The sequence below is a fragment of the Cervus canadensis genome, chromosome 22 (genome assembly GCF_019320065.1).
Source record: "Cervus canadensis isolate Bull #8, Minnesota chromosome 22, ASM1932006v1, whole genome shotgun sequence".
Classification (NCBI taxonomy): Eukaryota; Metazoa; Chordata; class Mammalia; order Artiodactyla; family Cervidae; genus Cervus; species Cervus canadensis.
Window position 1 is genome coordinate 27,689,935 of NC_057407.1, and position 16,441 is coordinate 27,706,375.

Here is a 16,441-nt window from a genome sequence, read left to right on the forward strand (position 1 = left end):
GGGTCACAAGAGAGTCAGACATGGCTTGGCAACTAAAACAAGATGGCTCATTCACTATGCAATAGGGGTAATGATATTTACAAAACCATTGCAAACCACCCAGTGCTTCCAATGACAGATCATGAGGCTGAATTTTCTGAATATAAATCCATATTTAAATAGCTACACAGAGCTTCAGTGACTGTATTAACCCTCATCACAAGTCATCTTTCTTACAAACCAAGCATGCAAAAAGATAGTGACTTTGTGTGTATTTGAAAATAATAGCTGTCTTTTCCTTCCTATGTATTTTTCTCCTCAGTGGAAAGGGAAAGCTGTCTGGGAGAAAGGAAGAATGGCTAGGGGCTAACAGAGAGGCTAACACGTTTGGCGGGAAGAATGTCCCCTGCACAGTGTGGAAGGGAGACTCATTCACGATCCACCTACGTTCTACTGCTGAGGCTATGTTCTCATAAAATTTATTTACTCTTGTAGCTGTGATTCAAATGATATTCCTTATGCAGAATGTTCTTAAATTATCATACATGGTTAACAAACAGCAGCCCAATCCTGTTATCTTGTTTACTGGATCCTGTAATGTCTCTTGGGATTGTATGTAACTAGCTATCTGTGTATTACTTAGACAGAAAATATCAAACTGTAAATTCCTACAGATGAATCTAAAAAAATCACCCCAATAATGCAAGTCATAGTGTCTTACAACACCATGTTTTATAAAAGTTCTGAATCCTTTGACAGGTCATTAAACACTCTCATTTAGAAAGGAGCTCTTGACGTAAGAGGAGAATTTAAAAGAGCTCTACTTCCTCAAGATCAACAGGATTAGCAGAAAAAGTGACAAGAGAAATATCAAGAGTTAAATTTTTCACCCTTTTATTTTTTAAATTAACAACAGAGTAAACAAATCATCAAGGAGACTATTTCTTTGGACCTTGGCCAGCTAGGCAGTGAGAAATATCACAAGGGGTAATTGTATTTCTCTCCATAAGAGATGATGACCAACCATGGCTTATGAAATGTTTTCCTGATTCAGTAAATGCTGCGTTGGCTATACAGGTGTCTATCAGGCAACCCAAGGCAATCTTGAGGAAACCCACATCTCAGAAAAAGAGGCTGTCATAAAGCCTTTGGTACTGGAGACATTCTACTTTTCTTATAGAATTAGCCAAAAACCCTGCTTTGGAGTAACAGCCTTATTACCCTCTTTCCTGAAAAAAAGGAAAAAACTAGACAATAAATATGAGACAACAGTCTTCAAAACAGTGCACATCAGGCAACAAAGGACTGTGAACCTTGAATGAGGTAAACCCCAACTATCCCCACTTGGCTGTGAAGGGGCAACCCGGACAGAGTGAGGTGGACTTCTGGAGTTGAGCAGATGGAGCTGAGAGACTCAGGAAAGCAGATGGATGGGATTTTATGGGACAGAGTGCTAGAGAAAACAGAGTTGCACTGAGAGAGGGTCTTGAAGCTATGCAGAGGGTCTCACGCTCTCGCTGCTGAGGGCCCAGGTTCCCTGATCAGGGAATTAAGATTCCTCAAGCCATGTGGCATGGCCAATAAAAAAAGAATAAACAGATTGAAGACATTAAAACGGTTATTATAACTATAGTCATACATTCCAAAAGTTATGTAGCTACAGGAAAGATTTTAAAACGATCCAAATCAAGCTTCTGAAGATAAAAACTCCAATGGACAGGATGGGATAAATGGCAGATTAGATTGCAAAAGAAAGATAAATAAAATTGAAGACACTGAAATGGGAATTATCAAAATAAACCCAGAAAGAAATAATTAAATGAAAAGAGCATCACTTAGCTGTGGGGTAACTTCAGGAGGCCAAGTATATGTGTAATTAGAATTTGCAAAGGTGGCATGTGTGGGGACAGAAAAAAAAAAAAAAACAAACAGTTGAAGAAATCATGGCTGAAATATTCCCAAATTCGATAAAAACTATAAACCCACAAGTCCAAGATGCTCAGTAAACACAATCATAGAAAGCATGAAGAAGAAAGCAAATTGTTCAAAGTAGCGAGAAAGAGAAAATCCTAAAAGCAGAGATGATTAAATTTTTACACAAAAACAATGAGCATGTCATAAGGATCTGTGTAACACAACTAAAAATAAAACATATGACATTGACAAGGCTGAGAGAGGAGAAACAGAAAGATACTATTATAAAGTTCTTGTACTACCTGTAAAATGGTACAATATATAATAAACTTGAAGGTAGACTTGATAAACTCTAAAGCAATCACAGAAAACTCAAAACAAAGTTATATTAATAATCCAACAAAAGATGTAAAATGGAATAAAAAACACTCAATAAATCCAAAAGAAGGCAAAAAAAAAAAAAAAAAAAAAAAAAAAAAAAGGAACAGAGAAGAGATGGGACAAACAGAAAACAAATATCAAGACAGACTTAAACTTAACCATATCAATGATCACATTCAAAATAAAGTAAACAAACAGTTAAAAGACAGAGATAGATAAATGGATAAACAAAATGGATATAAGTATCAAGATCTAACTATAAGAACAGGGAAAAAGAAGCTGTCTGTAAGAAATACACTTTTAAAATGCAGACACAGTATACAACTAAGAGATGGAAAAGAGACTTACCATGTTAACACTAATGAAAAGAAACATGAAGTGGTTATATTAATATCAAACAAAGCAGATTTCAGAATAAATAATATTATCAGAATAAAGAGGGTCATTTAATAAAAATAATCCAGAGGACACAGCATTCTTAAATGTTTATATCCTAATAAGAAAACTTTAAAATACATGAAACAAAAACTGATAGAACCAACGAAGAGGAGTAGAAAAATTCACAGTCATAGCTTTCAGTATCCCTCTGTCAATAACTGATACAAGAAGTAGACATAAAATGAGCAAGATACAGTAGACTTAAACAATACTATCAAGTTGATCTGGTTAACATTTCTTAGAACATCCACCCAATGAGAGCAGAGTACACATTCTTCCCAAGTGCTCATGGACCATTGACCAAGATGGAGCATATTCTGGACCATAAACAAGTCACATCAAATTTAAAAGAATTTAGTTTACACAAAATGTGTTTTCTGACCACAGTGGATTTAATTAAAAATAAAGAGTCCTGAAAGTCCTCCAAAACTTCTGGAAACCAAACTATACACCTCCAAATAACGAGGAGCTAAAAGGAACTTTAAAAATATTTAGAAGTGAATGAAAATAAAACACAATATATCAGAATTTGTGGGATACCAAATGAGTACTTAGCAGAAAATGCTATATAGTACTATAAATAAATGCCTATATTAGGAAAGAAATATCTTTAATCAGATATGACAGCTTTCAACTTAAGAGAATGGTATATGAAGAGCAAATTAAACCCAAAAGAAGAAAAAGAAAGTAATAATAATAGAAGATAAAAATAATAAAGATCATAGCAGAAATCAATGAAATAGAAAAAAAGTTTTTTTTTTAATAAGAAAATCATTGAAACCAAAAGCTGATTCTTTGCGAGGCTCAATAAAGATAAACCTCTTGCCAGAATGATAAGAAATAAAAAAGAGAGAAGATACCAATTATTAGTATCAGGATCAAGAAAGGCAATATCACCATAGACAGCACATGCTAAAATGATAAGAAAATATGAAGAACCATGGCTATAAATGGGGCTTCCCTCGTGGCTCAGTGGGAAAGAATCTACCTGCCAATGCAGGAGACATGCATTTGATCCCTGGTCCAGCAAGATCCCATATGTCTCAGAGCAACTAAGCCCGTGTGCCACAGCTATTGTGTCTGTGCAAGAGCCTGGAAGCTGCAACTACTGAGTTCATTTGCCACAACTACTGAAGCCCGTGTGCCCGAGAGCCGTGCTCTGCAACAAGGGAAGCAACCGCAGTGACAAGCCCAAGTAGCCGCTGCTCACTAAAACCAGAGGAAAGTCCACGTGGCAATGAAGACCCAACACTGCTAAAAATAAACAAATAGATAAGATAAATTTTAAAAATTAATTCAAAATGGATAATAGACCTAAATATAATACCTAAAAGTCTACAACTTCTAGAAGAAAACACAGGAGAAAATCTTTGTGACCTTGGATTAGGCAAAGTTTACAGTGATACAATATTACAATCCCTAAGAATAAACTGATAAACTAGACTTCATCAAAATAAAAGTCTTTTAGTTTTTGAAAGACATTAAGAGAAGGGACAGCAAGCCACAGACTGAGAGAAAATATCTGTAATCCACATAACTGATAAAGTACTTGTATCCAGAATATATATGCTCTGAAAACTCGTAACAAGTAAATGGCAACCCAAAGAAACTGGGCAAAAGATTCCAACATAAAAAAGATACACTGATGTAAATAAGCACATAAGAGATACTCAAATATCATATATGACACCAGGGAAATAGAAATTAAAACTGCACCCCTATCAGAATGACTAAAATGGAAAAGATGTTGATTTCATGTGTTGAGAAGAATATGAAGGAACTAGAAATTTCATAAACTGGTGGTAGGATTTTTTTTTTCATTTATTTTTATTAGTTGGAGGCTAATTACTTGACAATATTGTAGTGGTTTTTGCCATACATTGACATGAATCAGCCATGGAGTTACATGTATTCCCCATCCCGATCCCCCCTCCCACCTCCCTCTCCACCTGATTCCTCTGGGTCTTCCCAGTGCACCAGGCCTGAGCACTTGTCTCATGCATCCATGATGGTAGGAATTTAAGACAGCACAACTACTTCGAAAAACAGTTTGGCAGAACCTTAAAAAGTTAATCCCATCTCCCACATGACCTAGCCATTCTATTCCTAGTATTTACTCAAGAAAAAAGAAAGAGTGTCAGATGTAAAGAACAGACTATTGGGGAATTTCTTGGTGGTCGAGTGGCTAAGACTCTGTGTTCCCAATACAGGGGAGCTGGGTTTGATCCCTGGTCAAGGAACTAGATCCCACGTGCCACAACTAAGACTCTATGCAGCCAAAAAAAACAGACTGTTGGACTATGTGGGAGAAGGTGAGGGTGGGATGATATGAGAGAGTAGCATTGAAACATGTGTATTACCATATGTAAAACAGATGACCAGTGCAAGTTTGATGCATGAAGCAGGGCACAAAGGTTGTGCTCTGGGACAACCCAGAGGGTTGGGGTGGGGAGGGAGATGGGAGGGGGGGGTTCAGGATGGGGGGACAGATGTGCACCTGTGACTGATTCATGTCGATGTATGGCAAAAACCACAACAGTATTGTAAAGTAATTATCCTCCAATTAAAATAAAAAAAATTTTTTTTAAATGAAAAAAAAAAAGTGTGTGTCCATACAATGACTTGTACATGGATGTTCATAGCAATTTTACTTGTAACATTTCACAAACTTGCATAATCCAAATGTCCATCAACAGGTGGATGGATCATTTCAAAGTATATGCACATATCAAATCATCATATCATAGACCTTAAACTCACACAATGTTATATGTCAATTATATCCCAGTAAGTCTGGGAGGAAAAGGGAGAAATAGCCACACAGGTGAATGAATAAACAGTGTTTTAGTTATATAGTGGAATATTATTCGGCAATGAAAAAGGAAAGGGCTATTGCAACCACTGAAGCCCGCAAGCCCTAGAGCCTATGCTCCGCAACAACAGAAGCCACTGCAATGAGAAGCCCAAGCACTGCAAACAGAGAATAGCCCCGGCTTGCTGCAACTAGAGGAAACCCATCCCCAGCCACGAGGACCCAGCACAGACAAAAATTTAAAAAAAAAAAAAAAAATTTTTTTTAAAAGAAAAAAGGAAAGGGTTATTGATACAACATGGAAGAATCTAAAAATAATTATGCTCATTGAAAGAATACAAAAAGATTGTCTACCATATGATTCCACTTATATAGAACTCTAGAAAATGTATAATCTACTGTGAGAAAAAGCAGATCTTTAGTTGGTGGGTATATTGACTATCTTGATTGTCATGATCATTTCAAGAGTATTACTTATATTAAGACTTATAAAATTATACACTTTAATTTTGTTCAATTATATCTCCATAAACCTGTTTAAAAAACAACAACAAAAATTCTGCTCCTTGCCGAGTCTTACACTAATTAAAGCTGCATGTGGGCAGTGGGCCCCCTTAACGTTTTGGGGACAGGGGAGGAATATGAACGCAGGTGCCTCAATGCAGTCTGCCCCTTCATCTTTCCAGGCCAGGCACCAACCAGTTGCCCCTCATCACCCCTCAGATATCGGGCGATATATACGGGCAGAGGGCGGGAAGGGGTTCCCACCAGCCCTGGAAGCAGGTGTGGGATCCCGATCCTGAACACTGTGAAGATAAAGGAAGCAGCTGGGCTTCAGCTGAGCCTGTCTTGGCCTGGGGGCTCCCCACCCTTGCCTGGGGTGTGGTTTGCGGAGATCAGACTAGAGGAGGCCAGACTAGAGGCCTTTAAAGCAAAGTTTATCTGCAAGGAGATAAGATTAAAAATGGAAAATGCCTAAAACTTCCACAGCAATTTGACAGGCATGGCTGCAACATCCAAGCCGGGGTCATTTTTTCTCTCAGTTCACGTGTACTGAGTTTTACAAAAGCTGTGTGTCCTCCACGGTTTGGATACAAATGAAAAACAATAAAGCAAAAAGCAGATCCTTTGCCACAGATAACTGAGACTCTGCCTTAAAACACGGGGCTCTGAGCAGAGACCCCTGAGGAAGACTGGTTTCAAAGTAGGATAAATGTAGGGTGTGCTCTGTTAGAACAGATTTCTGGCCTGACTTTTGTGAGGCTTTGGTCGGGCTGACTGCTCCAGCTGTGTGTCCTTCTGGGCCACTCTGTGTGGGGTTATGAGCAGCACCGCAGGCAGTGGTGATTCTGTGTATTTCCTGACTCAGAGTTTGAGAAGAGTTGCCTTTTCTCTGTTTTTTTAAAAAATTGTTGTTTTCTTTTATGGGGTAGGATACACAAAGGAAAAAGATTATGTCCTCTATTGCACATCACCGGGAACTCTGCTCAGTGCTATGTGGCAGCCTGGCTGGGAGGGGAGTTTGAGGGAGAATGCATACATGTCTATGTATGGCTGAGTCCCTTTTCTATCCACCTAAAACTATCACAATGGTGTTAACTGGCTATACTCCAACACAAAATAAAAAGTTTAATTAAAAAAAAGTAACATACAGAATAGTATATCTGTGTGAAACCTAGTAAAGGATGAGAAATGTGAAAAAGAAAAAAAAAAGATTATGTCCTTTTCTCTCCACTTGAACGTGAAAACAAAGGCCCTGCCCTGGCTCCCTCCGAGTCCAGCCCCGCCGGAGTCTGTCACTGACCATAGCAAACAGGGCCCTCACCTTGTGCACACAGGACTTTGCGTTCAGGAAAAACAGCTCCACGGTGGTTTTATCCTTCAGGAACGATATGCTTTCAATGTAAAACCTGGAAAACAGTACAGAAGTTTACTCCTTCAGATTCTCTTCCTTCTCTGCATGATTTTCTCATGTAGTGTCTCTCAGAGAATTACGAGGAGCTAGGGAATGCCTGTGCTTTATTTTCCTTTTAAAAGCCATCTGCAGCATGTATGCACACCTATAAGTATGTATGAATGTATGTGGATATACGCAGGCATGCAGATAAAGTCTTCTACCGTGTGTGGGAAGGTGAGCGAGAGAAAAATCCAAAATGGTCACCACCTGCAAATCCATCTTTATTCTTTCCTTTATTTTATTCTTTATAAATAAATAAAATATATAAATAAATATATATTTACATAAAAATATAAATAAAATTAATTTAATTTAATTTTATTCTTTATTCTTGCCGCTCCTTTGACACACGTTCTGGGAGTTCTCAATACCTCCCACAGCTTCAAAACAAAGCCCAGGTGAGCTCTGAGGGCTGAAAGCGGAAGTCTGCTGAGAAAGCACCACTGTGTAACTGAACCTAGAGGCCCGTGGCTCCACGGTTTTCAGACTCAGGGTGGGTGTGAGGACCCCCGTTTACCTCGCCCCCATGCACCAGGAGAGTTTCGATCACGTCCTTCCTTCCTTCACTCTCATCCTTCCAGGCTCCCGGCTTTCCCTTGGCTGGAAGCCAAGCTCCCCACTTAATACTGGCCTTTCTGATGCAAATCAGGGTATTCTGGGTCTCACTCCCTTTTCTGGGCCTTTGCTTGTTCCCTCTGTGAGGCCAAGTCCCTCCTTTGGGAAAAAGCTGACTGTCCTGAGGTGGGGAGGGGAGGAGAGTCCTGTGGAAAGCCGGCTGGTTGAAGGCAGGCCTCTGGGGTGCAGGAGTGGGCCAGGGGTGGAGGCCCAGAGAAGTTTTTCTCAAGTGTTGCAGCCCCACCTGATGAATAATGCATGAAGAGACTTAATACCCGAAGACAGCTCACAGCTAGGATCTTGGAAGAGAACACTGCTTTCAATGTGGTGAGAGTCAAGATAAACCTGAACTGAGGTCCCAGGGAGTTTTGCTCTTAGCTCTGCAAAATCGTGATAGACCTTGGGCATTTGCACTTTTTATTTATTTATTTTTCCTCCCCTTCCACAATAAGGAAACGTTTGAGAAATAAATACAGCAGCTTTAAGAGGCGGTGAAAGATTTTATCACTGAGATGGTAAAAATCATTTGAAAAATTCCACCCTTAGTGTTGAATCATCAAAGGAGAATAAATCCTTAATAAATAGAAAGAGAATAAATCCTTTCTATTTTCACTTACAAGGGTTTATCTCACTTATTAGTGAATATAATGAAGAGTGATGAGTGTTAGGTGTGCAAGAAGGGAAAGTTAAGGATTAAGGGGTGGGAGGAGATGAAGAGTTGGAGGGAAAACCCAGCTTTGGAATCAAGAATGTAGAATATGGAGTCCCAGTTCCATCATTTATTACCTGGGAGGCCTTGGGCAAGTTAGCTTGCTTCTTTGTGTCTTCTCTAAACTGCTCTTATGACTGCACTTACCTCACAGCGTTTTGGAAGAATTAAATGAGATAACATAAAAGGATGTGAAGCAACAAATACTAGTGATTGCTAATAAAAATCCATTTTCTGGAATTTAATGCCATGTGGCCTGGCGGACGTGGCTTAAGCTTTGAGTCTAAGGTACTTTGTCTATATGGTGGAGACAAGGATGGCCATCGTAGGGACTTTAGCAAGTGCCCAATACAGCCTATGGATCAAAGATGGTTGGAGCCTCTTGTCCTGCCAGTGGTACCATGATAAAACTGTCCATTGCCTCCTGCTCCCTAGATTCCTGCAGAGCCTGGATTCCTATCTTTTCTGAAGCCTCGTTAGTCCAGTTTTCCTTCAATTCTGTTAGCTTAGCCATAATTGCTTTCTGTTGCCGGCAACCGGAGAATCCAAGTCAGTAGAGGACTTCCCACGTGCTACAGACAGTATGCAGGGCTCTATATGCATGCTGCCATTTAACTTCAGCAAAACCAGATGCCAGAGGTAGCAAGTTATTAACCCATCTTACAGATAAGAAAACTGAGATGCACACATAAAGTCAACTTCCCAAAGTCACCCAGGTTGAAACTGGGGGAGCCATGATTCAAAGGAAGGCCTTTCAGACTTCAAAGTTCTTACTCCAAACAATATGATAGGATGCTTTCCTATAATAATAATCACAATGAAATATAACATGTACACAATGCTATGGGGCCCAAGGGAGCAATGCAATTAAGTCAGCTTATGAATCAAGAGAGAGAAGGCAGCCAAACTGAAATCCAGAAGACACCGTGTCACAGGACACGCTGTCCCCAGGACAATTGAGCCCAGTCTTAAAGTATTCATGAGTTCACCAGGTAACGAAGGGAGGAAGGGCATTCCAGGGAGAGGGCATGTAAGCCAGGTCAAACCTCTTTCTAGTCTTCAAGAATTAAAAATACCACATGCAGGGAGCTGGGTGGCTTAGCACCAAATCAACGTGTGACGTGTCCAACTCCGCACAGATAACTTCGTATTAGACATCTGGCTCCTCTTGTTTCTGAAGCCTGGGTCCCTGACTGTACCCTCCTTCCAGTAAACAGGTCCCTATCTTGTTTTCCAGTACTTTCTGGCAACCCGCCCTGTTGCCTTCTAACTTTCTGCCTAGGCGTCAGATTACCCACTCTCTGAATCCACAGTCCTCTCTCTCCCTCAAGGAAGCCACTGTGATGACTATATTTATGGAGGGTTTGAAAAATACATATGGTTCTCCAGGAGAATGGCTCCCTAGGCACAGCTATCAACACGTTCTATGAACTGAAAACAGAATCTAAGGATTCTCAGTGAAATGAAACGGACTATCCCAGGCTTGTAAAATAAAGTCCTTTTGTTTCAGGGAGTGATTTTTTTTTTTTGGTAAAAGGATACTGTTTCCCTTCTGCATGCTTACTGTGAATGATTTCACTAAGATTTTGTGAAGTCAAAGCCCACGGTTCAATTTTCAGCCTTGAAACAAACCCAAGCTTTTGGGTTAGGCATATGTTCTGGAGACAGACTTCATACAATTTAACAAATGTAATTTCTTGAGAATTTGCCTTCTTGAGAAGAGGTTGTCTCTACTTTTCATGGTTCCCCTGTTAGCATTTTTCTCTCCTTGTTGATGGGACAGGTGTTCACCTAACCACTAATCAGTGATAACAGAACATCAACCTCAATGGCATGACAAAGTTGGAGGAGGGGCAGGCCTGTCAGCCAGATGGTGATACACGTGGGTTGAAAAGCAGAAGACTCTGGCTGTTTAGGATGGGCTGTCCGTTAGTGGTCACTGTCACGTAGGTGGCCCATATTTTCCTCCTGTGTCATTTATTTATCATGATCAAAAGTCAACACCACAGGGAATTCCCTGGTGGTCCAGTGGTTAGGACTCAGCACTTTCACTGCCGTGCCCCAGGTTCAATCTCTGGTCAGAGAACTTAAGTAAGATGCCATAAGCTGTGAGGTGTGGCAAGAGAAAAAAGAAAAAAAAAAATGAGGGCAAAAAAATAAAAAAGAGTCAACATCACAGAGTTGGGGAGATGCTAAGTTGAAGTCCAGCCCCAACACTGATCCATGCTGGGGTCTTGGGCCAAACTGCTTGGCCTCTTGTTGCCTCCCTTTTCTCACGTGTGGTTTCAGTGGTCAGTGAGTGGTGATGATCATCATTATGTTTTTATTATCTGTCTACCAGGGAGACTATAACAATAGGTGCGGACTTAGTTGGGAACCTCTTTAAAACTTCAAGTGTAAAAACAAGAATGGAAATTCCAGTATCTTGTCTAAGCTGCTTCTCTTAGGGAAGTAGGATGCTACAAAGGTGTCCATCTTGACCAAGAATGGGAAAACACTCTGAAACGAATATTCTTCTGACCACTTACGATTTCTCCCCAGCTGAGCATATTTCCTTTGTTTTCTAGAATCTTTGCTATGTCTGAGTGATAGCATCAAAGAAGGCAAACTGGGCAGGAATGACTCAATGATTTCTCACTCTGCACAATGCTGATTTTGTGACTGGTGTCCCGTGAGGGCTGCATTCAAATGCCTTGTTCCCAGTTTCATTCAGTTATTGTTGGTAATTTCAGGCATTTACTGCAGCCACCTGCCTAAGTAGATTTCTATCAGGTTCTCATCTACATTCTGAACACAGAGATCTGTATTTATTACTTATAATGACCCTGCAACCTCATAGTCCTGTTTTATGATGCACGCTGAAGACAGCGGGGTAATTGAAGTGTATCTCACTTTCTCCAAAGGATGATGCAGAACCTCTGAGTCCCCTATGTTCCCTTTCATCTTTGGGAGGGGTGTGCTCTTAGAGAACTCCCGAAGGGAAGCACCATTGGCTCCTACACTGTGCTCGCCTGCCAGGAAAACTCCGCCTCACTTTCGGATTTCCAGGCAACCCTGGAAGTAGAGAGGGCCCTCCAGGTGAACCTGTAGAAACCTGCCCTGTCCTCTTCTCTCTGCATGCCTCTTTCCGAGTTCTCCAGGGAAAGGCTGGAGGCCCAGGAGGGTAAGGGCCTTGCTGTGACCAGCACAAAAGGGGAGGGAGTCATCTGCCCCAGGCAATGAGAAGTGTTGGGGTCCCATGGTGAATTCCACGTCCTTGCTTCACACTGCAAAATAGCCTGCCACTGTCTACCATGAGCCAAGTAGGGACAAACTCTCTGAGAAGGAGACAGGAAAACGAAGGAGAGGTTAATTTTTTTTAGGGAGGTGATGGCTAGGTGGAGTGACTGGTGGAGAAATGATGAAATCTTCCACCTGGTGTAAAAGTAAATGGGTCAGGGACTTCCCTGGTGGTCCAGTGGCTAAGACTCTGCACTCCCAATGCACAGAACTTGGCTTTGATCCCTGGTCAGGGAACTAGATCCCACATGCCACAACTAAGATGCTGCATGCCATAAACTAAGACCTGGTGCAGCCAAATACATAAATGAATATTTTTTAAAAATAACAAAAAAAGAATGAGTCAGACCCAAGCCAGACAGTTTCCAAACTTTCATATTCAATGACCATATAACACATTATGGAATTTTTTACCCCCTGAACAGGTGGTTGAGGCAGTCTTTGTTGTTTTTATATCATAAAAATAGTTTACATTTAGTGAGGTCTTCATGACATGTTAACATCCTCCAACAACCCCCCTGTGTTACTGTCAGTTTCTATTCCATCTTCTAGATGAGGAACAAAGCCCATTGAGGCTGCCAAAGGCCACAAACGTAATACACAGAAGAGTTAGGGCTAAAAGTCAAGAGCAAGGTGAAGGCACTGGTTCTTAAGGGATGAGTGAGGTACATCTGGTCATGTTGAAGACTTTTTGTTTTTGCTATTTTTTTTTAATTGGAGGATAATTGCTTTACAATGCTGTGTTGGCTTCTGCCTTACAAAAACGTGAATCACCCATAAGTATACATATATCCCCAAAGACTTTCTTTTTTTGGATTTTCCTGACTTAGAGAATGTTACTGGCCAGGGATGCTGCAAACATCCCACAGAACAGCTTGGCTTCCTACAATGAAGAGTTACCTGGCCCCCAGGAATGCTAGCCAGAAACTCTGAGTTCACGGCCGAGCTTTGAACTTCTGTACCTACAGCCTTTTCACCCTTCATAATGCGCCTGCTCTCCTCTGCCCTTTCGATGTCACATTGAGGACAGATTAGAGAGGAGACTGAGCAGATTCCCACAAACGCTGTCTGATATGTGATCCAGGGAGCACATAGAAATGTAATCCTGTAACAAAGTGGAATGGAGGTTCAGCCTGTGTTTTGAATGATTCTGTGTCTTTCTGGACCTCTCATATGAACGAGGATGGTGGATCCTCAAAGACAGAGGCTGCTTACCAACTGCCTGGAAGTTCAAGTATGGGTTAGGCCAGGAGGTCACAGTCAATATTAAAGCAACCAACAGATGCTTTCCCTAGGTTCTGGGATAACGTTCAGATCGGCATGTGGTGGTGGGCAAAGAGGCCCGGCTGACTCACACATCTGCCTAAAATACGTCTGTTGGGCCCAAGGTAGAAGGAATCCTTTATTTCTCTGCTTTTTAATCACATTCCTCTGGGAGAGATGAACTTTCCTGTCCTCTCCTCACTGTAAATCACCTACTCTTTGACAGCTCTAAAATAACTCATGGCTACCCAGTCACAAGCAGAAAGTCAAGAGAAACTAAAGAGTGTTTTGATGAAAGTGAAAGAGGAGAGTGAAAAAGTTGGCTGAAAGCTCAACATTCAGAAAACTAAGATCATGGTATCTGGTCCCATCACCTCATGGGAAATAGATGGGGAAACAGTGGACACAGTGTCAGACTTTATTTTTTGGGGCTCCAAAATCACTGCAGATGGTGACTGCAGTCATGAAATTAAAAGATGCTTACTCCTTGGAAGGAAAGTTATGACCAACCTAGACAGCATATTAAAAAGCAGAGACATTACTTTGCCAACAAAGGTCCGTCTAGTCAAAGCTATGGTTTTTCCAGTGGTCATGTATGGATGTGAGAGTTGGACTGTGAAGAAAGCTGAGCACCGAAAAATTGATGCTTTTGAACTGTGGTGTTGGAGAAGACTCTTGAGAGTTCCTTGGACAGCAAGGAGATCCAACTAGTCCATCCTAAAGGAGATCAGTCCTGGGTGTTCATTGGAAGGACTGATGCTGAAGCTGAAACTCCAATACTTTGGCCACCTCATGCGAAGAGTTGACTCATTGGAAAAGACCCTGATGCTGGGAAAGATTTAGGGCAGGAGGAGAAGGGGATGACAGAGGATGAAATGGTTGGATGGCATCACCGACTCGATGGACATGGGTTTGAGTAAACTCTGGGAGTTGGTAGTGGACAGGGAGGCCTGGCGTGCTGAGATTCATGGGGTTGCAGAGAGTTGGATACGACTGAGCGACTGAACTGAACTGAACTGAACCCAGTCACAAACACTTTACTTTTCTTCCTTTTATTACACTTCACACTTGCATTTAAAAAAATTGCTTAATGTGTTCCTCGTAGGAAGATATAAATAGACAAACAAAAACTCATTCCCATAATCACTCTCTGTTGTTCAGTCTCTAAGTTGTGTCAGACTCTTTGTGACCCCACGGGCTGCAGCATTCCAGGTTTCCCTGTCCTCCACTATCTCCTGGAGTTTGCCCAAGTTTGTGTCCATTGAGTTGGTGATCCTATCCAACCATCTCATCCTCTGCCGCCCCCTTCTTCTTTTGCGCTCAATCTTTCCCAGCACCAGGGTCTTTTCCAATGAGTCGGCTCTTCCAATCAGGTGGCCAAAGTATTGGAGTTTCAGTTTCAGCATCAGTTCTTACAATGAATTTTCAGGGTTGATTCCCTTGAGGAAATCACTCTACCCAGAGATTAATTACTGTTAACATTTTAATTTTTTTCCTACTCACATCTTTTACTTAAGTGCAATCCTGTGGTCTGCTTTTACCCCCTAGAATATGTTGGGAACATCTTTCTCTATCAATAAATCTTTCTTCACCAGAATCTTTACCTGTTGTGCTGTATTCCAAATGTTTGTCTTTCTTTAAAAAACAAGCAAACAAACAACTGGAATGACGTGGGTCCATGAGTTGTAGTCATGATGCTTCCCTGAGTTAAACTCCTTCTACATGTTCCAGCAACAGGCCAGGGGGTGATAAAAGACTTAAAAAAAGTCTTTCAAAGACTCTGTGTTTGCAGCAACTTTGAAAGGTAGCAGCGTTTCCACACATCTCCTACCAGAACTCTCCACACACGGCCAATTCTCTGCCCCAAGTGTCACACACAATACTTACTGGTACCTCTGAGAAGTCACTTACAGTCCCTGAACATCACAAAGGTGGTTTGGAAAGAGGAGGAGAAAAAGAGGGGGAAAAAGAGACGGAAGACCAGAAAGAAAGGGGGAAAAAAAAAGAGCAAGAGGTAGTATGATAAATGCAGAGCAGAGGGGGAGAGACCCAAGACCCTGGCTCTGCTGGAGCTGGTACCAGCCAGAGCCACCTCCTCCCCTGAGGCTATGGGAGCTTTTCCAATGAGGTCACGCCCAATCCCCTCCCTAACCTCCCCACTTCTGATTTTTAAATGCCTGCTTGCTCACTATCAAGCTTTTCAAATGCTTACATCTGGGCTGCATTACCAAAGAGGCCTTTGTGTTTGTGGAAGATAATTTACAGCTGCAGATAACAACTCGGGCCTGGAGGAGTCCCTTGGCAGCCTGGGGGCGTTTGGACTCACAGGAAAACAGAGGATGGGTTGCATGAATTATGGGGCGTCAATACACACATGTGTCACACCTAGAGTCAGCACTTACCACTGAGATTTTGTAACTAAAGCAAAGACAAAGGTTTAATTCTGAAATTCATCAAGGGAGAACTAAGTGCCTTCACTTGAAATGTTTTCTTCCCTCCATGCAGAAGCTGCATGTGTTTCTGAGCTGCTCCCTGCATCCTGGGAGATATTAACCAGGAGAAAGTCTTTCCCTGTAAATCTGAAGGATGCAAGTGTTTAGCTCAGGAATCAGTGAAACAGTGAAACGGTGTTGTTGTTTGGTCTCTAGGTTGTGTTTGACTCTTTGCAATGTGTCAGGCTCTGTGAGATTCTCCAGGCAAGAATACTGGAGTGGGTTGCCATTTCCTACTACTGGGTATCTTCCCAACCCAGGGATCGAACTCCCACCTCCCACACTGGCAGGCGGATTCTTTACCACTGAGCCTCCTGGGAAGCCCAGTGAAAGGATACAGGTCAAATATGTGCCCTAGTGACTGCCATAAGGTTAATGCTACATTTTAATAGAGAAGAAACCTCTTCAGAGCAAAGCTTCATGGTATTTTTCTTTTTCATAAACACTATAATTTTTTAAAAAAATGATACTTTCCTATATTTGCATATTACTCTGCAAAGTTATTTTGTATCCCCTGATCTCTTCTTAATTCACAACCAACTTGCCCAAGATCATACTCACTATCTCCAGGACACAGTATCAGAATTTGGGCCAGGAAAGTG

The 16,441-nt window shown here is 41.3% G+C and overlaps 1 protein-coding gene across 5 annotated transcripts in view; it reads right to left on the reverse strand.

The window, feature by feature from the left end:
* Positions 1-16,441, reverse strand: part of FRMD4B (FERM domain containing 4B) — a 360,069-nt gene that overhangs the window by 103,583 nt on the left and 240,045 nt on the right. For all 5 annotated transcript variants that reach the window (XM_043443093.1, XM_043443091.1, XM_043443090.1 and 2 more), the window contains one exon: positions 7,350-7,434. In XM_043443093.1, the coding sequence (XP_043299028.1) occupies positions 7,350-7,434 (85 nt within the window). The remainder of the gene's footprint in view (positions 1-7,349; positions 7,435-16,441) is intronic.